The 23039-nt window shown below is 42.5% G+C and overlaps 1 protein-coding gene across 1 annotated transcript in view; it reads right to left on the bottom strand.

Annotated features, from left to right (window-relative positions):
- Window positions 1-23039, bottom strand: part of GRM7 (glutamate metabotropic receptor 7) — a 298621-nt gene that overhangs the window by 161745 nt on the left and 113837 nt on the right. The window contains exon 3 of the mRNA XM_009283647.2: window positions 22599-22815. Coding sequence (XP_009281922.2) covers window positions 22599-22815 — 217 coding nt within the window. The remainder of the gene's footprint in view (window positions 1-22598; window positions 22816-23039) is intronic.

Raw genomic sequence — 23039 nt, 5'->3', positions numbered from 1 at the left:
GTTGGGGGGGTTTTTTTTTTTTTTTTTTTTTATGTTTTTAATTATTATTTTAAACATAAGGGTAACATCTGTTCCAAGCAGCCTGCCAGGCAGCAGACTGAACCGACTGGGTGGTCTGCACACGAGCTAGGCCAGTGGGTATATAATTTTGATAGAGTAACGGCATATTCTTACCACTCATGTACATCCTTACTCAGCAGCTCGTTTCTAAAGATCTCATATACCAAACAAATTGGTTATGGCAGCACAGTAACAAGCATCTACTCAACTTGCTCCCTTTCATGTCCCCAGGCACGCGGCTGCTCGGCATCTCTCGTCCTATCTCATCGGGTTTGTTTCAAAGCCCCGCCGGTGACACCTTCCCTCGCCTTGGCGGTGCCTCCGCCGTGACGACCTGCGCTCGGTGAGGGAATGAACCAGCTGAGCTCGGCACCACTTTCACTTCATGTATTATTCACACAGAAAAATACCGGTTTGGGGGCGTTTGCATGTGCAACTGCAGGAACGCGACAGCGGCCGCCCCTTGCCTCTGCCGTCCTCCTTCCAAAAGAGAAACACAACAAGGGCCAGACAGTGGCACTGGATTTCACAGCATGGTGCAGCTGACTTGGCTCCCCGGGCGTTCCTGGCTGGCTCTCCCTCCCTGCCACGCCGCCCCATGCGCAGGAATAATAACCCCCGTCCTCGCACTCCCTTCTGGGGCCAGGCAGAAGTCTGGTGCTATAACGCCATTAATCTATGAGGTTTGAGAAACACGGATGACCAGCGATCAAGCTGAAGATGCTGATCTTCAAGATACATCATATAACTCTCTCTCTCTCTAAATATATACAGAGATACACCCCTATGTATACACACAAACACACACATACACACACACTTTGAGGCAAAGCAGAAGACGGGAAGTCTCTGTGCATCACCGTGCAGACCGTCTCTGCGGCGTTTTTACCTCAGCCTGTTGAGGAACACCTCCACCCCGATGATGTTGTTTATGTCTGGGTTCAGCTAGAGCAAAGGTGAATTTCTAGAGGGTTTTTTTAATCACATCCTTGAAGGAATAACGAATACATAAATCTGCAGAGGGGAACAGCAATCTGTACAGCCTAACGTAAGTGTTAGAGTGTCTTATATAACAGTCACTAATAAAAGAGCTTACAAAAAAAATAGCATTTTCAGTTCCTTGAGATAAACATTGCGTTCCTCACTACCGTGTGACTGACTTGCACAATATTCAAGGCAACACAAGGATTCGCTGCCATAGAGTTACTGTGCAAAGCTGCAAGCTGTTCCAGAGAAAGCTGAAGACCTTACAGCAGGTCTGGGTTTTATCTGGTTCTTTTTCAATCGTTGCTTCCTTCCACCAAGATGCAATCTGCATGGCCACTCTGCCCTTTGTCTTTCCAATGCCTATTTGATTTGTTTTAGAGTAAATTATTTATGGTAGATTTAATTTCTTGGAACTGATAATGAGTGTAGCTAGATATGGATCCTTTCATTTAAAAGTCTGCTTTGCAATTTAATCAGCCTTCTCAGCCTCACCACCAGCTTTAAAGTAATGTGGGATGGTTGTAACGGCAAATAAAGAATAAAAAAAATTAGACAAAAATTAGATTAATGATTTTATCAGAAATACTGAGCTGCTCTCTATAATCAAGTTTAACCGTAATGCGCTCTCTCAACACACTTGTACTTCTCTGGGGAGGATTACATCTCTGTAAGCAACCTTGGGGTTTGTCCCGCGCTGAATAATTACATCCCTTCCCTCCCCTGACCAGGCTTGTTTCCATCCCACAGCACAGGGGCTCCTATCCATATGCAAGAAGTCAGGAGAGAAACACCACTACTATTTGCATGGATTTTCCCGTTCCTAAGCGTCTTAAGAAACAATTTTATGAATGATGTGACATGACATTCACAGCTACTCCGATGATCGTCAGGCAGCCCGGCAGGATTCGTCCTCCCTGCCACCTCGCACCTGCCTCCGTGCCGCACAGCTCTGCCGGGCACGGTGGGGTCCGACCGGTGGCCGGGCTGCACAGCCCATCGACGGAGCCCGTGTCCTCTTCCCGTCCCCGCTGCTCTGCAGCTCCCCCCGGGCAGAAGCTGCCTGGTGACTGACAGGCAGAAAACGCGCATCCCTGCTCTGCCGCCATGCCTGCTCACCGAAGGAACCTGAGCCGCGGGGCCATTGCCTCCAGAGACGGGCAAACCCTGGGAACATGAACTGCCTCTGCCCCTTCTGTTCTGAGCAGTGCTGCAGTTAAACTGGCCGTCTCCTGCTTCCCCTCCCTCGGTGCTGGCGTGCATCCACCCACCACACGCAGCCCAGCTCTCAGGGCAGTGCCGTAGCCCGAACTGTAACACAAATGTCCTGTTTAGGCAGTTTGGGCTTATACCTAGTGTCCCTGCGACAGCCAAACACTAAAATGTTCGCATGTAGAACAAGTAAAAAAACATTATACATCAAAGGCAATCACACGGCTATCCTTTCATCAGCAGCACGTTATTCCCAGTGTTAGAATCCTTCTCCCAGTGACTGGGGCTTTTTGATGGACACAGAAGATTTGGATCAATGGAGATGGATGATCTAGTTATAACAGAAGAGAGGCTACCTATAGGAACTTTGGAGAAATACCCAAGGGGACATGAAAAACCCAAACATCGGATTTTAATCTTGTCCCTTTTCCTGTTAACATATTACCACATTTGACCAAGTTCCATTTTGCTGCCAATGTATTTCCTTGTTTTATCTTTGTAGAAAACATGGCTCCTTGACTATTTACATAAAAATTATTGAAAAGAATGCATCAATGCAAAGGAGAATGGTATAATAATATTTTATTTGAATAATATAGACAAGAATAATGTACAGTATCTTAACTGATGACCGAACAGCTTCCCCTTAAATGTATTTGATTTGGGGCTGGAAGCTCAGAAAATGAACTGACAGAATCAAATGGCTTATCTCACTGAAAGTATGTCATTTTTATAGAAGAGTTAATTTTTCAAGAAAAACATCAGCTGCCAAAGAAATGAGACATTTACACTTGATAAGGATGTTTAAAGACTCGCAAAGAAAACCTTCCCCATTCCACTATAATAGGATTAGAAATCTCTCTTGCAGCTCCAAGAGCTGGAATTTTGCCCTGAACAAAAAAAGATATGCCCCTGGACCAAGTGGAAGAGAAACTGGGTTGAATTCCCACAGCTAAGTTACTTAGGTGTGTAAAAGCCATTTAAAAAATAACTTACTGTAAGTCACTAGGACTCGGCAGCCCAGCGCTGCAGCATGCAGCTCCCTGTGCTCCCTGCTCCTGGGGATGCAGGGCACGCCAGCCCGCAGGGCATCGTCTGGCGCCGGGACAGCACGCGCCTAGGCTGTCTCGGCCTCACCTGAGTCTTGGAACTGCAACACAAACACTCGGGGTCTGTCTGTGCCATGTGGTGCTGCTCAGAAATACCCAAACTTCAACCCGAGCATCTTTAGGTACTATCCAGCAGCAAGGCATCCGATGCCGCTGGCTCAGCCCAGGCACTGCCACTGCCCCTGCTCCAACACCTGCATGAGGCCGACTCCTGCTGCTGCAACTCAAAACCAGCCCCCTGTGCTCTTTAACCTGTCGTAAGATCTTGCATTTTCTTTTTTACAATAAATTTCATCAGTAAGAGATTCTTGTCGTAAACTCACAAGCCGTAAGCTTTTCCAGCTTATGCTACTGCAGTTTAGAAAAAATTTGGGCATAGCTGTATTCAAATTCTTTATCAGCCAAATGCTCTTAGTGACATCCTGAGAAAATCATTTCACTCCTCTATGTCTTACTTCTCCATCTCTAATGCGGATATACTAGTAGCCATTCACATCGCAGGAGAAGTGATGCATTAAGTCATAAATGAGGTCATATATATATGCATATACGTATGTACATAGACACCCACACAGTTTTAGGCTGTGTGATGCTCGAGCCCAAGAAGCAAGACGAGAAACCCCTAGTCTGACATTGCAAACTGAAGACATTGCAAATGGTGCACTGATGACTTAAATGGTGCAGGGGGGACAAGAACCACTTTGACTGAAATGGTATTAATTCTTTTCTCCTTACAATTAAAAGGATATTAAAAAAATACATGTGTGACTGGAAGGGAAGAAAATGCTTTCTTTCATGTGGGTATGTTTATATAAAAAATAGTAAGAGCTTTCTAAAATAGAGATCCGAGTTCAGATGTTGGTTTCTATCTGCCATAATTCCTCACAAATGTGCAAATAACATTACTATTCCTGAATGTCACTAATGAGGCCTTAAGAATTGTTATCTAAAATCTCAGCGGACTTCTTTATTTGAATAAATTCTGAGAAGCATTTGGTCTTCCTTAAGGATAGTCAGCACATAAATATAAGAATATATATTTCCGTTGCCTGAAGAAGAGCTAACGCTACAATGGTATGAATTATATTCACAGCAAACAATCCAAATTAAAATGATCACGAGATCAATGACTCTGCTGTAGGTTGTAGTTTAAGCAGGAATAAGAAGAGAAGGAAAACCACGGAGTGGCACACGCCTGTTAATGATGATCTGGAAATGATGCAGAAGAGGGACCGTTACCACTGGCATCAGCATTACTCCTCACTCAAGCCCCCTCCAGTTAAACTGAAAGGCCATCGTTAAATAACCTACCTCACTGACTAAATCAATCTTTTCAGTTGCTTCATTTCCAATTTGCTGTAGCTTCAAGCTCTCTTTCTCTTCTAAGGATCTGCCCCCATCACTTCTCTGATGAAGAAGGGAAGCCCCAGATCACACCTACCTTTCTTCCTCAAGCATCGCTGTATTATCCCGAGTTTTGGCAAGAAGGATCCTTTCTGATGATGCTTCCTCTCTTCCTAAAACTCTCTTTAAACTATTTTAAGAAACTCTGTCTGGCAAGAGTGATGGGAGGTAATACCATGCACTGCTCTGCGTAAAATCCAATCGGACTCAAGAGCTTTGTACATCGCCGTCTATCATCTCCTTCATCCCCCTAACTAACGTATCTCCTTTTTGTCTGTTTTGCTACAATCAGTTGATGTTCTGGAGTGCTGATGGTATGCCAAATTACATGCCTATGGGACACAGGATTATTAACAAGGCAGGACGGATTTATTCCTGGTGATCTCCAGAGCAGACTCTGGCCTTGCTCTGCTGCATGCAAGCGCTCCCGCGTACCTCTCTACACACAAGCAGGAAGATCGTCCCAGGAATAGGCAACTTGCAGCATGAACAGCTACGAGCTGGCCTGGAACACAGCCAGTCTCCCCTCTTGCTCCTACCCCCCCAAAATACCCTTAACCCCAACAAACAGGGTAACAAAATATTTGGCTTTTTCTTCCCTTCAACTGCACATACGAAACTAGTGGCAACAGGTAGGTCTGGTGACATCTGGATTCCTGCTGTGAAGACTGTTCGCATTGTATGAAGGTGTATCAGGGATACACCTGCAACCACAGCACAGACAGTTTGCAGAGTTTGCTCTTCCTTTTACATTTTGTATGCTTCTTGGTGAAGTGCTGGGGTTGCAGGTGTAGCTGGGCAGCGTCATGCCCACCCTCTTTCCATGGAAGATGCTAAATTTTACAATCTAATTAATTTGCCTCTTAAAGGAACAGATAGACTAAAAGCTTACACATTTGTAAGAGATGTGCAAGCTACTTTTCTGGTTTTTGTTAATCTTTGAGACACCATAACAAACTACCTTTATTGACTTGGTGTCAGCTCCTGCAATTTGCAGACGGAAATATATTATTTCAAAGACCCACGGCATCCTTTATTCATAAAGCTATCTTTAATAAAATTCAAAGGTTATTCACAGAACTGAAAGATGTTTTTCCCAAGTATGATATATGCTTTGAGAATTGCAGACCTCCTTACATGCTAGAATGCCAGTGACCACATCTATGAGCACTTACTGCCAATTACTCTTCATGCTTGTCCTCTAATTAATTTAGCCTGGCAACTGTTCCGACTCCAGCCACAGTGCCCAACACTTTACAGTTAGTCATATTGATGTGATGACAGTGCTGATCTTTGTTCTAAAACCATGTCCCCAAGTCCGTACATTGGATCATGAACGGCAGAAGTTGAGAGGGTAATACATTTTTCTTACTTAGGCGGACTTAGCTACCCAGAAAATGTTCTCCCAGGCTGTTCTAAATATGGCTCTTAGTTAAAATAATGTGGCTCTTTGTCTGATCATGTCATTGTCATATCCTTTGCCTTTGAATATTTAAGATTTTGCAGTTTTCTGATCCTGTCTCCAAAGCTTTGGTTTCCTTTATATGACTTTATTTGCATATTTGGAGCTGTCAACCAGACTTTTGCTAGATTAATTCCCCAGTAACGCTCTTCCTTGTAATTCATCACATAATGAAATTCTGTACCACTGTAAACAAACCTACAGATGAAGCATACCTGTTAACCTTGAAAAAGAAATCAGTAACGGTCTGTGTTCTAGTAATAAAACACACCTAGGCAAAAGTGTGATTTTTTTTTTTTCCTTTTTCCATCTGTTCCACACCACCCATTTTACAAACAAGGCTGAGACATGCATCATTTGTGAATCACAGCTGTCCTCTCTGTCCCACACAAGCAGCACATTTAGGGGTCTCCTGCAGGAACACCGAGCCATATCTAATACACACTACATTGCAGAGATGCTTTTGAAGTACAGGATAACATAATTCATTTCAGCAGACATCTTTACTTCTGGAGCAGAGAGGAAGGGAAGCTTTAAATCTACATAATTGTATGCTTTCTACTTAAAATTGAAAGCTAAATTGGAGGCAAATCCCTTAAAGACACTCTGAAGACCAAGGCCAATATCACTCAGCCAGTCCCTGACCTATTGGAGCAGCAGAAGTGGAGACCAGTGATTTACACCCGCTGGTGCCTGAGCAGTCCCATGTCCACATCGGGGGTCCCCTGCCAGCCCCCCGTGCCCTCGGCTGGTTCAGTCACCACCGTGCAGCTGACAGCCCGTGGATGCAGCCCTCTGTCTGCGCGCTGTCAATAGCGGGATCAAGACCTTAGCTAGGAAAGGATTTTCTTATATGGATTTGCCATCGCAAGCAATGCTATATAGGGAGATTGGCTGGTTAAAAAAGAGAGAAAGAGTGCTCCTCTTGGATGGAGATCAATTCATGCCACAATCGCTTAGATGAGCAAAGGACATATCTGCAAATAAGCTTTCAATACCAGACGTTTTCATCCATTTTTGATATAGGATGGGGCAGGAAAAATCCTATATTCAAACCCAGCTGCTAATACACCTGTGCACATTCATGTACTAAAGAGAAAAGCAGCTTAAGTACTAATGACATCCAAATTACATCTTTCCTATCTATAATGTTTATGATTCTTGGCTCCTTTTTAAGAAAAAGATGCTATTAGAGCTTAATCAATAGCATTCTGCTTTAAGAAAGGCTTTCTGAAGCTGACAAAACAGCATAGGTTTTGCTTTGAAACCTGCTTGAATTTGAAAAACGATAAAAAGAACGTGTTTTATTTTTCATGCTAGGGAGGTCGTTGAAATTTCTCAGTAAAATCAAACAGCAACTACGAAACACGATGTTATCTTGCTTTGTTTACATGCAATGCAGGCATGAAACCAAGGAGAAGAGTTGCACATGCCGACCATGGATGCAGCTCTCCACTCGTTGCAAGGCGTGCTGCCGAGCAGGAGCGCTCGCCGAGCTCAGAAATACTCAGAAGCCAAAGATTAATAAAAATATAATAAAATATATTCCAACAAAAATCAGGAAGATGATTCCTTTTGGATTCAGTCATTGCTTTACTCAGGGCCACGCTCTGCTCCCTCTCACCGACATGGAGCAGACATCCTTAGCACCGAACACCGCCCTGCTCAGCATTAATACAGTGGCAAAATCCGGGTCTGAAGCTCTGGTAGGAAGCGTGAGCGGCTGCCTGGGGCTGCCAGGGCCACGTCAGCTGCTGCCTCCATGCAGACAGGCAGGCAGGAGGCCATCAGTGGCCAACAGGTTATTTGTGCAAGCCATAAATATTAATAAAGCGATTCATAACCTGGCTGAGTGCTGCACGTGCACTCCAAAGCGTTCATTTTGCTCCTTGTCAGCTCGTGTGACCCTCAGCTCTGGGCATTTCAGCTCGGCATCACCAAGGGCCTTGCACAAATAATAAGGCCCTTTAGTGGATAATTAGCCCTTGGAATAAATAAATAAATAAATAAATAAATAAATTGCACTTCTCCAAAGCAGAATTTCTATAAAAGAGGGGTTTGGCACAGCCCCAAGCTACAGCGATTGCACAGTCTCTCCCACTGCAAGCAACTGGGTTTTGTTTGTTTTTTAAATCCTGGAGTGCCAATGATTTTTTCCATTTCCCAGGGAAATCTGAGGAAATGGCTAAGATGGTCTAGAAGATGTATTTGTTCTCAAGTCACATGAATGACTTTCTTGGACACCAGAGTTCCTGCTGTCCTTGATCCAGACACTCAGAGGCAGTAACACAAATGCAAGGATGGGAAGAAGAGTAAAGCAGAGAAAGAACATAGCGTGGCTTTAAAAAGAGGCGGTGCTTTTAATGACTCTTGAAGTTCTCAAGAAGTGGGACTGTAAATTGCTGGACTGACTGTACTAACTCCAGCTCTTGTATTTGTTCTTGGAAAAGACTGAGAAAAAAAAAACGCATCAAAGAAACCTCGAGTGAAACAGCATTATTTGCCAGAGCCTCAAGAGGCAGAAGACTAATAAAATTGTGCAAAGCACTCAAAAGTGCTAATTGCTTTTTTAGTGCATCTTAGAGAGTGGTGGCATTATAGGGCATCTAAGTGTGAAGAACCTAGAGAGGGGCTATACTTTCTGAGAGCTTCTGTAGAGATTTTTCAAAAGACGTTTATTTCAAGGAACAGCTTGTGTACTATACACTTTGGCTGCAATATCGTGATGCTGCTTCTCTGTCTTCCCTCCTGATGTTAATAAATAAAAGTTACTTGATTACAGCAATTGGAGGTTTGAGAGGAGTTCTGGCTGTAGTGAATATTCTGTGCTTTCCTAAGAATGAAGATCACAAGAAATGAATTGGTTCATGGAATTACTAAGAGGTAAAAACTCAAACCTGGCAATATCCAAGCTCAAATTCATCCTGGCTTGGGGTAAACGGGAAACTGTTCTTATCACTCAGTTTGAGCTGGCAAAGTAAGACCAATTTTAATACACAAGTGTCCAAAGAAAATATGCCTCATCCCAACCTCCAAATAAATGCTCCTCTATGATAAACCAGCCAGCTCAGACCAGAGATGAGTTATGTACCAAAGTGAACAGTATTACTTTGGGAGCACGACTCCTCCTGGGATTTTGTCTCTGATAAGGCACGTCACCAGGTTACTGCATGACGGCAACAGAGCTGCATTTTTCAGGGTTGTCAGTCTCCCACCTTACATGAATGCTGAGGCCACAACATTGAGACACACCTATTTAAGGCTGGATTGATTTCTGTACGTACAGAGCAATTGCATCTCCAATCAATTTGAATGGAAACCACAAATGCTCGGTTCCTTGGAAAAAAAACCAAGGCACTCACGTTCCTTTATATAGATTCAGATGTCCCAACGTAAGACTTCAAGTGGCGTTTGGTTTTGACATTGAAATAGGCAGATACTAAAAAAGCCCTCCCAAGGAATAATAAAAGAAAGCTTGGCAAAAGACACATGCTGCAAAAATGAAGGTCATTTCTTAACCGGAGTCCACATGTTATCCAGTGGTGATATACCAGCAGTATAATCTCAACTAACCAGGAAAAGTTTTTAGACAATCTGTCTAGACTTTCTTTTGCTTGAGTATAAAATTGGCTTTAAAAGAAATATATAAACAGCAATGAAAATTCAATGAACAGCTGTCAAAAAAAGCTTCCTGCTGTTTCACATCTGCACCCTGCACTCTTCTTAAAACATGACCATTTAAGTGAAATCTTTCATTTTTTAAGCAGAAAAGCTGCTATATTTGGGATTACTGTATTGCAAGCTCACAGTCAGCTTCCCAACTTGCCAATGTAGAACTTAACCAGAGAACATCTCTCCTAAAAAGCTCTGATCTACACAGCTCAACATGGGCCTTCGTCTTGAGGAAGCGGAGTCACTAGAAATAATCATAACTGAGTATAGTCACACCTTGAGAGTACACTGGGCTTGGTCCCGCTTGCTTTGAAGTGGTCTTTTCACCGGTGCAGTAATACCACCGATGCCACGATGCAGGGGTTTAGGTAGAGAAGACATCATTTTACAGCAGAGCCAGAATTTCACCAGCTGAAGGAAACTACTTTTGACTCGCCCCAGATGGGCAGAGACAGCAAGAGAAGACCCACTTCTCCTCAGGGTTGATGCAGCAGCAGGTACAGTAGAGCTCCGCAGAAGCTGGCAGAGCAGACGGGCAGGAGCACAGCTGCCTCCTCTCTGCTCTGCTCAGCTTGAACGTCAGTCCTGTCTTGGGGGGCTCCTGGACAAGCAGAACAGGCGGGGTTCCAAAGGACAGCGCTGGGGACACTTGTGAAGAAAGAGAACAAAGTGATTTTAGGAAAAAAAAAACCCTATGAGGCTGGAAAAGGAACAAAATATAGATATAAGATAAACTGAGAGTTAATTAAAGGGTTGATTAGACATGTGGATTAGTGAAATTAAGGGGAGAAACAAAATGCATTCAGGGAATTAAATTATAATTTATCTTCAACCAATGCTTAAAGAGAGTATTTTCTTGATCGTAGCCTAAGATAGCCACTTCCAGACTTTCCGCATCTGGATAAAATCTTCCATTGTAAAGCAGCTACCTGAAACACTTCTACTTTTTATTTTTCATAGGAAGCCACTTTCCCTTATCCCAGAGCCGGGCCATCGGCAGGAATGTGCTGGTACCCAGAGAACCGGCTCACCTAGCACTGTCACCGTAAGAACGTGGCACTCGCTCTTGTGAAGCAGCACCAGGACGTACGGACACACCAGAGCTCAAGCACAGAAACGGGGGAACGGTCGATCAGAATTGCTCCCTGCCTTAGGCGGGTGAGCAGAGCAGCGCGACAAGCTCCCAGCCGTTCTTCATCGGCTCTTTTAAATCCTACATCAGGCGGCATTTGCCTAAAGGAAGGCAGCAAGCTCGCTGGGGAGAGGAGCTGGAGCCCCCGAGGGACCCACGCTGCAGCCGCGTTTCCTGCAAGTGATACGCGTTTCACAGGCTGCAAAGACAATCTGTGTCTAACCTTAAGCAGAACATCTTAGTTTAAAAACAAATCTAGACTACAGATGCCTACTCTCTTTGTCATACTGGGGCTCTCCCAAACAAACAGCAACCCAGGGAAGTGTTGCCATTTATCATGAGTAAGGAGACAGCTTCAGTGTGTATTGCAGCATCCAGTGTCAGCATAAAATCCAATTCAAATTTCAAATTAACATCTGTATGAGTTGCCTTTCTAGTACCCAAAGTTTAATCTGTTTCTTCTCTGTGTTTACACAATGAAATACATGTTAAGCCTTTTTTTGATAATAAAATAATGGAATAATTTGTTTTTTTACCAACTTTTCATTATTAACAGGCCAAAAATGATGTGAACAGGGAATACTGAAAGCCCCGTGATTCGCACAGGGCGATTTGCTGCTAGCACGTCAGGTTACGTGTGCTGCTGTAAACACCTGCAGCATCGCATGATACAGGACCAGCCGAGGCACCTGCCTGGAAAGAGGGAGGGGTATTGTCAGCATGAGGTTTTTGTTTAAATAATGAACATTGGTAAAGTGTTAAAATAATGCCAATAGTCTCCATTATGAGAGCAAGCTAGATGGCCTTCTGATTCCTTATAGATTAAAAATATATGAATATTGAAACACCAAAGAGAAAGGAAACAGAACAGCCTGAAATATAAACTGTGTATGTATATCTTCCCATCATCCTGGCTATATGTGTAAACCACTTAAAATGCCATATTGCAGTTCATATTTTCAGCTCAGATATCTTGTTGAATATACTAGAGCAAATAGTCTGGGTATTTCAAACACTGCCTTGATAAATAACTTTCCTAAGAACGTGTAAGAAAAGAGTATAAACTCCATTGATCATAATTTACTACCTGCTATGATTTTGCAAAGCGGGGTGCATATACCCGGTTAGAGTGACTCTCTCATTGATCTTTTTTTTCTACACAAGGAAGCTGGTCTGAGGAAGGCTTAGATCGCTTTGGAGACAGACCGGGGAATATTTTTGGCATGCCTGAAGATCACTAGCAATGCATGAAAGTCATCTTCCAAGAGTGTGAAGGGTTCAGGACGTTTGTCATCCTCTGTTGTCTGAGGAAGGATAAGGAATGAAGAAGGCAGGGGAGGGCGTGTGATGGAAGAGGCATCTTAGAATTATTTATGTGCTGCTACTCCCCCATGGCTATGAAAGCTGTTCTTTGCATTAGCACAAAGTGAAAAGGGACTGTGAAGTATGGAAGGTACAAGATGAGGCAATATTTTGTATTTCCTCCTGGGATGCAGGATTTCAGTGACAGAAACTGGAATAACTTACTGCGTTCGATTATATATTACCCTTCAGATTCAGAAATGCATTTAGAGCTGGTCCCAAATGACGTTCCAACAAATTCATCCTACTTTGCAAAACAGACGTATCCCATGGGAAAATCTCAGTGTAATCACAATATTTCTGTTTTCCGTGGGGAAAGTCAAAATGACAGCAGGGGCTTCCTCTGCAGAAGGTTTTCATGAAATTCATTTTATTCCTTCAGGAAAACTGACAAGACGCTTTGCACCACACACTGGAATAGGCACTGTAGGCGGAGGTGAAATGGGAGCCAGGATTCACAGGCTCCACTTCTCCCCCCGGGTAGGCTGGGAGGCAGGAAAAAAGTGTAGCGAGGAGCGAAGGCACTCAGATGCAATCATCTAGGAAGTCTGGTTTCACTGCCCCCCGGCAGAAAAAATGGACTTGGGAAAGAATTTTTAAGTTTTCACAATCAAAGTCAATTCTGTTTCTGAAATCATTAATTTTTTTGGTGAAACAAATATGATTTTCTAGCCCACTCTCTATGGCAAGTCTTCCTTACCTATAGCGGTTTTTTTTCCCCTGCTGTGACTCAATGTTTCCAACCCCAGCCACTTCTATCAACCTTCATTTTATGGCCTTTCATCTCTCCTTCTAATCCTCATACCTGTCTTGCTGTTTCCACAGACTTGTTCCTTCCTTTTATTGTTCAGTAAATCTGAACTCCCTCCTTTCCCCCAACTCCTCCCCAAAACAACGTCAGCTTTTGCACTTCACTAGGACCTTCTCCTCAAGCTTCCTAATGCACATTAACATACTTTTTGTCCCTTCCCCTAACATTCCCACCACCATTTTTTAGCAAATGTCTATTCTTCCCAGCAGAAGATGGATGCAGAACAAACACGAATGCTCTTGCTTTGATTCTGGTCCATACTGCTATCTTTACCAAGAGGAAAGTATTACCCTTGAGATGCAGAAAACCTTTCAAAGAACAAATGAGAAAAACTGGATCGGGATGACTAACTTCCTGAATCTGTATCAAACCAACTTCTTCGCTTCTGCATCATGGGGCATGCACATTGCAAAATGCAGGAGCATTCCCCGGGGGTGTCCAACTTTCCTGGTAAAAATAAAGGCTCAACAATACACGTCTCTGCTTTGAAATAACGAGGACTTAACCAATCAATTGTTTTCAGCTGATCCACGTGATACTTATTCACATAACCCAAAAGCAATGTTTTATTAAATTTGGGGTAACATTTTTAAAGATGCTGGCAGTTATTTGTTTAGTAACAAGAATTGCCTATTTCAATTTTATTCTGTCCTTGAAATGCAATCTCCAAATGTTCAATAAATGCCATAAAAAGGCAGATATTTATGATTAAAGTGACTTACGCTGTAACTGTGACAGCAGCCTGTTACAGCTATCCAGTAATACTTCGCCAAGAAACCAGCTGTGTGAGATCATTCAGGAGGACGGAGTGCAAGTTTCTGCACGTATCAGCATGGAACTGGTCTCAGATTTCACATAAGCAGATGCAAAGGTAATCATAATGTCATATCTTTACCGCTTTCCTTCTCCCCAAACTCTACGTTATTGATTTTTCATTCGTCTGTTTGAGAAGGAGGAATTACTCAGACCCCTGCTAGTTCCATCACAGAATTATAACACTATTCGGGCAGATGGGCTTCTGATGCTGCAGTGCTACCAGGTACGTACCCAAACCACGTGTTCCTAACGCCCATCAGCTTCACTGCTTTCCTGAATAAGATCGTAAGAACTCTATAAATCCACACCAGCTATTTATCTTCAAATGATGACAAAAGATAGGAAGATACATATATCACATACATACCAATGATTGGATGTATTTGGTTTTAAATTCAAATTCTTTAATGACATGTTTATATTTGGTGCCTGCACCCCCTGTGTAGTCAAGAGAGAGAAATAGATGTCCAACTAACTTAGGACATCTGTTATGTCTTAGGTAGGGAGATGCCTCGCTAAAGAGATGACGATTGCATTCACAATGTTTTGATAACCTAAAAATACAGGCAGGTGCCTAGAGGGTTTCTCAACATCTAAGCCGGGCACCTAATGAGTTTTACCCAATATCACAGGGAAGTCAGAAGTCCAATCATCACCTTGAGGACATCACCCATTCACTCCTCTAAACTACATCACTTCTCACAAGCTATTAAAGAAAGCCGCAGCAGCATAGACCATGCACACAGAATAACAGATTTGCTTTGCAGAGATACACTTTGCTTTTTCTTTTCCACTGTCAGAAGTATACTATTTAACTCTAAATGCAATCCAAAACACCCTTGAGGATCAAGTCCAGTGCATCTTCTCCTAGATCAGTTAGAATTAAAAGAAAATCCTATTAAACCTATTAAACCTGACAGACTGCAGCACACAACACAGGTTGGTACAACTTTAGAAGGCAATTTTTCTTGACTTTTTTCCGAAATGACAAAACATTTGTTATTTGACAAAACATAGGAAGGAAAATAATAGATTTCATAACATTGTTATTTAACATAACATCACTGAGTACCAAAAGGGACAGCTGCATAAATATTTGAGAAAAATAGAAAGAAAAATGGAAACCACTTGAAGTGCTTCGATATAAATGACTTTATTTCATTAGTGGTTTATATATTTATTTTTGCTATATATGACCCAGACAACAGGCTCTCAAGTAAATGAATAAAGGCCGTTCCCATCAGAAAGTATAATCATTTAACACAATCAAAGACAAAGGAGCAGCCCTGCACTGCTGCCTCTCCATCCCCCCAAAGACCTCCACCCCTTCCTGCGGACACCAAGCCGCCCACCAGGCAGAAAAGCACCAAAGGGAGCGTGGTCTGCAGGACCAGTAATTCACTGGGAATCATAGAATCATAGAATCATAGAATCATTAAGGTTGGAAAAGACCTCTAAGATCATCGAGTCCAACTGTCGACCCAACACCACCACCCACTAAGCCATGTCCCTAAGTGCCTCAGCTACTCATCTTTTAAATACCTCCAGGGATGGGGCCTCCCCCACTTCCCTGGGCAGCGACCCCACCTCGCTACAACCTCCTTTCAGGTGGTTGTAGAGAGCGATGAGGTCTCCCCTCAGCCTCCTTTTCTCCAGGCTAAACAACCCCAGTTCCCATCAGTTCCCCAATTTCAGTAGAAAACTCCATAAACCTCGGACCGTGCTCTATACCCTCGAATTCCATAAAAGCACGGGGGTCTGTGACCCTCCCGAGAGCTGCTGTTCCCTGAAGTGGCAGCACCTGAGGTACATGCTAAACACCACTTTGACAATGTCTGGTTTTCTTAGGATGGTTTTTGGACGGCACTTCAAAAACATATTTGTAGACCAATGTGTCGACACGTAAGCTCAGCTGATTGCTCTAACTGAAATGCTATAGAGGGTTTCTGCCCCTTGGGTTATGGCAGAGGGAGATCCAATGAACGCAGTTTGCAAAACGCTATTCCTTCAGCTAAACAAATAAATAGGCATCACGGTGGACAGTACAACATCTTAGCCCATCTTCTTCCAAAACAATGACTCATTCAAATGAATATTCGAACAGTGACTCTGTTAAAAGTTGGGTTCTGTTGGCTGCCACAAAGAACAGAAATCATAGATCATAAATTTTGGGCATCGTTGGATGATGTGTGGTATCACCCATTGACAGAATGCTGTGCAAAGCTTCACTAATACATCATAAGTATTTGTTAATTATTAACACAGCCAATGCAATCGTTGCCCACCACAGCACATCACAGTGACGTCACTAACTTTTTTCACCTTCCTTTCTCATTTTTGGGCTACTTTTAACCTTGGGTTATGCTGTAAAGTGACTGCTCCTTGTAATGAATATTCTAAACCCATTCAGTAGGGCTTTAATGGATCAAGAAAAAAAGAGAGATGTTTCATTAACATCAGAATGTAAGACAAAAAAAAAAAATCAGGATTTTCTACTTGGCAATAGGAATCAGTACTCTATTTGAGATATACAGACAGAATAGTCTCCTCTCCCTTCTTAAAACAGTTGTACAACTCCCTCATAGCAATGATTTAACTCTCTCATGTTATCCAGCAGTAATTTGTGCTAACGGAATTCCCAACAGACAGCACAAAAAATAAGTTCTGTTACAAAAATGCAGATTCAGGATCATAGCAGGCAGTTGAACAGACCTACAGGAGCCTACAAAAATGCTGTGTGAATCACTGAGGGATGATACAGCAGCTCTTGGCTTTTAACAGTGTCAGCTTCCATAGACAGTAAGTACCAAATTAGAGCACCATATGATGATATACCACATTGAGGATTTCACAGAGAGTGTCATGAGATGATTCAGATCACCAAAAACCCGAATCAAAAGATTCAGATCTTTATAGAAACACAAGTCAGGGTAGAAAACAAATACCAAGGCTTTAGGAAAAGCTGTCATATTTTCACATTTATGTGGCTAAAGAGGTTTGAAACAGTCTTTGGTACCAATAACAGACCCATAGAAAGTATTTTCTGTAGGAGGTATTTAATTGTATGTAGGTAATTTGTAAAGAAACCAATGCATTAGGAGATTATACTAGTTAATGCACAGATTATAACGGCATGCAAAAAAAAGTGGTTCATCTGATTTAGGTGGAGCGACACTTATTAGACGTAAAGGCAATGTGTCTCATATAGGTATGTACATGTGTGTATACATACGGTTTTTACTAGCAAATATAAAGTTGAGAAAAACAAGATAAAAGGGAAAGTCAAGTGTAAATGGGGGGATAGAAAAGAAATACTGTTCAGTATCACTGCCGAAAAAAAAAGGAGAAGGATTCATAATTTCAGGCGTCTCTTCTTTGCCCTGACAATGAATGGTTTTTGATGTTTCTCCTGTTTCTAAGGAAATTCAGCTCCTGCAGCTTGTGCATCTAGGCCATCCCTGCTGCATGCAGATGTTCTCAACCTTACATTACAGACGTCTGCGCTGCACTTGAGGATCATGGAGACAGAAGAATTAAAGAAATTAATATTTCAAAAAGTCTTCAGCAAAAAAAAGAGAAAAAAGATAAAGAGACTGTTGCAAGTGTTGTGCTTCCTATGTTAAAGTGGATTAAAGTTTATTCTGCTTTTTTGTTCTGTCAAGGTGATGATAGCCTTTTAACAAATAGGACACCGCAACTAAAAGTCTTCAGAAGAAACTTCAGTATATATAATCATATCAGCACACTGGTACAAGAGCTTTAATCCTTTTTTTTTTCATGTCTTTAGTACACAGAGAAAAAAGACATGATTTTCCAGAATTTTTCTTCTCCAGTCCTTCCAAACGGCTGAGAACATCATCATCTAAACTAATTAATTCTTAGTTTGTAGGTTAAGATGCTCTGTTACTGACACGCTGCTCTGTACAATACAACAGGTCTAGTTTGTGCAAACAAGCAGAACTGTGCTCAAAATCAGCCTTGCTGAGCGGACATACTTATTTCTGAGATGGCGTTGGACAAGGGCGCTGTGGAAAGGCAGAAGAAAGAGGTGAAGGTAGCAGACGTACGGGTTTGCAGAGCCGGGCATCCCCTTCCTTACACCATTTGGGCTGCAGCCTGTGGAGTGAGCACCAAAGTCTCCACAAGCAAAGCAGCCAGTGTACTCGTCTGTGAAAACGGGTGATTTTTGGAGAGAAAAAGATGAATAAATGCATACTAGATCTTTCATTTACCTGTTAAGAGGCATTCAAGTGGTCTTTTGCGAACAACTTCAATATATATATTTCTTACAGATAGCAATTAACCTTCTGGTACAGATTAATCTTTAAAAAAAATCAAAGATGAATTAATATTTGAAATTCAAGTATTCAGTAGTTTAATTAATAATCTGAAATTGTCCTTTAGATTTTCCATAATTAGACCATTCCCCTAATTTATTAATCCCACAGACTGCAAAGCATGTTTCAAATCTTCATCTCCTGCCACAATGACATATTCAAACTCGCTTGAAGTACTCATAATAAAAGTCACTTTGTGAAGAATTATTAACTCAAAGGATCAAGCAAAGTCTTTATATACTAAAGCATATTTGAAAACTAAGCAAGGAAAGCACTGTCTACTCATCCTCACAATTCCTAAGATCTTGGTTGAATCAGAAACAGGTTTGGATAAAACACTGAATTTAGGATAATTAGCTGCTACAGATTCGAGGCCAAAGATAATAAATGTGCTGGTACCTATGGATTAAATCTTCTTTTCTGCCAAAATACACTGATTATGAGATACAAGGCCATTGTCTGAGAGCTAATAATGACTGCTTATTGCCGGTGTGTCTCAAACTTCGACCGATTACCTCTGCTCCGGGGCTGTTCCTGCTCCTGGCAGATGCGCATGGTCCTGAGGGACCACGTAGGGGAGAACCGACACGAGGACCCCTGCTCTGACACCTCTCCCAACGCCATTCTTCTGCTCATTAAAAGGGGGTCACGGGGGGCAGGATTCACACCAGCTCTGAAATCCCTACAGCCAGGAAAGCTCTCAAACAGCAAACTGCAGCCAACGCTGCATCATCTTGTCACAGCCTAGGCAGCATGAAGAAGCCAGGACTAAAACCACCTGGAGCTATATATGCACCTATTGCATTCCCTCATTTGCACCAGGTTACAGAGCTTATTGTGCCACTACTTCGTTTGCTTATTTACTTGCATGCTGGGCTGCTGGGTTTGAGAGCAGAGGATTAGCAAGTCCGCCTGCACACAGACGTGGTGTTTCTGCAAGTCTCGCTGCAGCCTTGCTGGGTTCTGATACCTGCTTTGAGCAGGCAACTGTGGCAATACACACAGCATCCAAACCCTGAGCGAGAACAAAGCCTAAACACAGAAATTAAATGGACAATGCTTTAAGCATAGCACAACTCCTCCTGATGAACATCACATGTTTTAGCTAAGTGGAAAATGAGATAAACCGTGCCTTACCACTTAAACCCCTCTCCTGTCCTCCATCCTCCCCACGTCCCTGCAGGGTATGCTGAGTATGCCCTCCGAGTTGGGAAGAACAGGTAATCCACAGCCTCCTTGATTTCCAGAAGAATTGGATCTTTTGACTAAGGAAAAAACTTCCTCCCACTGCTGTTGCATTTCTGTTGCTTCTGGCATGAGTTTTCTAATTAGTGTGAGTTTTGATTGGCGCCCCAAGCACCACATTAATCTACTCGCATGGCAGCAGCAGGATCGTCACGAGTGTGCTCTCCCATCCCTTCCTCCGCGTCCCTGCAGTGTTACAATGGCACAGCACACATCGCCGTGCTTGACTGCTTTTGCAAAGATACTGCATAATTACACACCTCAGTCAGGCCACGTATATTTGGACCCATTTAAATATATTTAATACTTGAAGTACACTGATCTTGGCAATACTTCTCTATCTTGTGAAACCTCCTGTCCCTTCTGTTCCTCATTAGAGAGGACTGTTCACTTCATGCATTCAGACACGACCCTTGACCACTCAAATGTTTTTAAATAGATAGATCAAGAGCTACTAACGACACCACAGCCATGAGTCAGTAAAACCACTGCTGCTTATCGCTTCTTCAGGAGGCTCTTTCCAAACCCTGATATTACAGCAATCACCTGACAGCCTGGTTAATCATTTCTTTTGCATAAAATGTCCCCAAGGAGGCACAGCCACATCAAGCACCAGGAAAGCAACCCCAAAATCGCTGCACCCTCAACACCATCTCCGTGCACGGGCAAATCCCATTGCAACGTGACCCCCCAAAAACAGCACCTGGGAGATGGTGACAACAGATCCCCGAAGTCAGGGGACAAGGTGCCATTTCCCTGTAGGGGATCAAGGTCAGGGACCTATATCTCCAGGCAGCACTGCTCCATTAAATAACTAGACAACACGATCTTCTTACACTTCCCAGGGTTTTAAAAACTCAGGGAACTTGTTGACAGGTATTAAATGCCCTCAGAACTTCACCTAAGCCTTATCTGTGTAACACAAAAAAGTTCAGGACAGCCCTAAGAAGAAAAAGCGGCTGTACTGAATCAGAGGCAGCACCAGGGATTGGATTATTCCAGTTTCCAGATAAGGCAGGCTGTGTGTACAAAGGAAAGTTTATGCGCTATCCCTGTTAGTGTCTTAATCTTGTAGGTGTGACCTATATCACCCTGCATGCAAAGCTGTTTTAAGCAGGGTATTCTTTTGGTTTTATGCTTTATTTTTTATGAAGGATGTTGAATTACATGTTGACCATATGAACAGCTTCTATCATTAATTTAATTCTACAGAAGGTCTGTAAAATAATGCAGTATTATTCAGCTAGAGTTTGTCCTTGACATAGAGAACATATTTCTGGTATGATTTTGCAACAGTGGATATTTGTAAATAAAGTATGAACACTGGCATTTGTCACTTCCTGCAGTATTAAATCCAAAACCATTTTCTTTAATACCACATAAATATGCATTTGAACGAACAGACAAATTATGTAAATATAGCTTCCTTCTGTGATATCAACATAATGAAACAATTCCGGATCCCCCCTCTAAAGCCCCTTTTTTCTAAGCGCCACTGTCTTCTCCACTCAGTCCTTGGATGACGCTGCCAAGAGCGATCCGTCAGCTGCACCGTGGCAGCTTGGGAGCGAGCTGATGTTCCACCTTACAGATAACGCAGGCAATCTGCAAAAGCAGAGCGTATGCTGTGGAACCAGCTTTGCAACAACCGAGGAGATGGAAACCTCCGATGGCTGCCTCAGAGCAATGCCTGTCCCGTCCTAGTCCTTTCCTTTCATGCACTTACTAATCTGGCTGGTGATTTATGTAATTAAGTAAGTGAACTGTGGATTGCATTATGCTGTTTTTATTTAACGCAATGCCAGGGCAGTTACAGGGTGGGAGATCTGTGAGTTCATTTTGGGAATACAATAGAGCTTATTCTTGTGCAGTGACAATGGGTTCCCAGTCAGGATATATCATTGTACGCTTCTGGAGATGGGCCTTGCATATATCACCAATAACAAATTACGTCTTCCGCTTACTTTTCCTTACCAGTACAGGAAGCAACTTCAAATATTTCAGTTTTCAAACCTTTATGATTCTGGATTGCAAATCAGCTTGCCATGGATTTATACCTGTATTCCCTGAAGTGCCATCTAAAGTCCTCCTATGTTCTGGTGTCTCTGGGGAAATTTAGAGCTATTTACCCTGAAGAGTAAGTTACCCGGATAAGGGTATGAGCACACTGACGCAGCAGTCACACCTTCAAGACAGCTCTGCTCTATGTTTTGTACCAGAACAGGAAAGCAAGCTGTAAAATTAGTGACTTCTGTCAACAAAATTATCATGGTTCAACTCGAGACCATAAGCCTGACCCAGCGCAAGACACAGGATTTCCCTGTCCTCTTGGAACGTCTCTCACTGACAATGACATTGTCCAACACAGTTTGGCCTTCTTGGGACACCACTGAATGAAACCAGTAACACGAAAAACGTGATGCATCACACCAAAGGTGTGATGTGCCTCGCACCATACTGCTGAGTTTGTTGCCTCCATATCCCAGACCAGTAATCTTTGAGCCTTCAGGTAAAAGATTATGAATTTTCTCAACTGAATTGGTCAAGAGAAATGCTAAAGAAAAGCAATACAAATCAGGCAGTGATCTGAAAGGTGAACAGCAATAGTATGACACAAGTCAATGTCTGGTAACAAGCAGTCTTCACAGAATTTCTAGCTGTGGAGAGATAAAAGCTCAGCATTTTAAAATCTGTCTTCTACCCATGTCAACATAATATAATGCCGTCCAGTGGAATAGTAGGAGCTTGATAAAACTCAGGGTTTTCTATTTTCTCCAGAAATGACTGAAAAACCACTAAGGTTTCAAACTCTCTGAAACTCCTTAAGCAATTTAGGAATGAGAGTATCTAGGAGCCATTACAGAGGCATTGCAAAGAACCGGAGCAGCTTTAGAATCAAATATATGTTCTAGAAAAATAATGTAACATTTGGTACAAAATAACATTCATTACTTCTATAGCGTTTGCTGGAGGGAGGATGGGCGTTGCCTACCTGCCTCTCTGGAAATTTGCATGAAGGACTCGACTCCTTTTTCTCCATAATTCCCTTCAGATGCCAAAGTGGACACATAATTCCATCCCAAAGCTTTCACAATGTCCACCATTGCTTGTGCTTGGAAGGAATCTGGTGGAACCACACGTGAGAAGAAATCATAGCGCCTGTCATCACTCAACTCTGGTGCAGTTGAGGCATAACTGATTTGTGGGATCTGTAGAAAAAAATAATTTCTGATAAATATACATATTCATATACTCATTGCACTTCTTGCAGCAGTTAGCTAAAGCAGTTATCTTCAGCTGAGCCTCGGTTCGTCTTCGTTGTATCCATCTGTATTTCTCCACCATGTTCCTTTACAACATACAAGTCAAAGAAACAATCTTTTCATTGACTTCAAGTTACACAAAAAAATCATTAATCAATGGAAAACAACTG

This window comes from Aptenodytes forsteri, unplaced genomic scaffold, assembly GCF_000699145.1.
Source record: "Aptenodytes forsteri isolate BGI_AS27 unplaced genomic scaffold, ASM69914v1 Scaffold267, whole genome shotgun sequence".
In the NCBI taxonomy this organism is placed as follows: domain Eukaryota; kingdom Metazoa; phylum Chordata; class Aves; order Sphenisciformes; family Spheniscidae; genus Aptenodytes; species Aptenodytes forsteri.
Note: the sequence above shows the minus strand (reverse complement) of the source record. Positions and strands in the feature narration are given on the sequence as shown.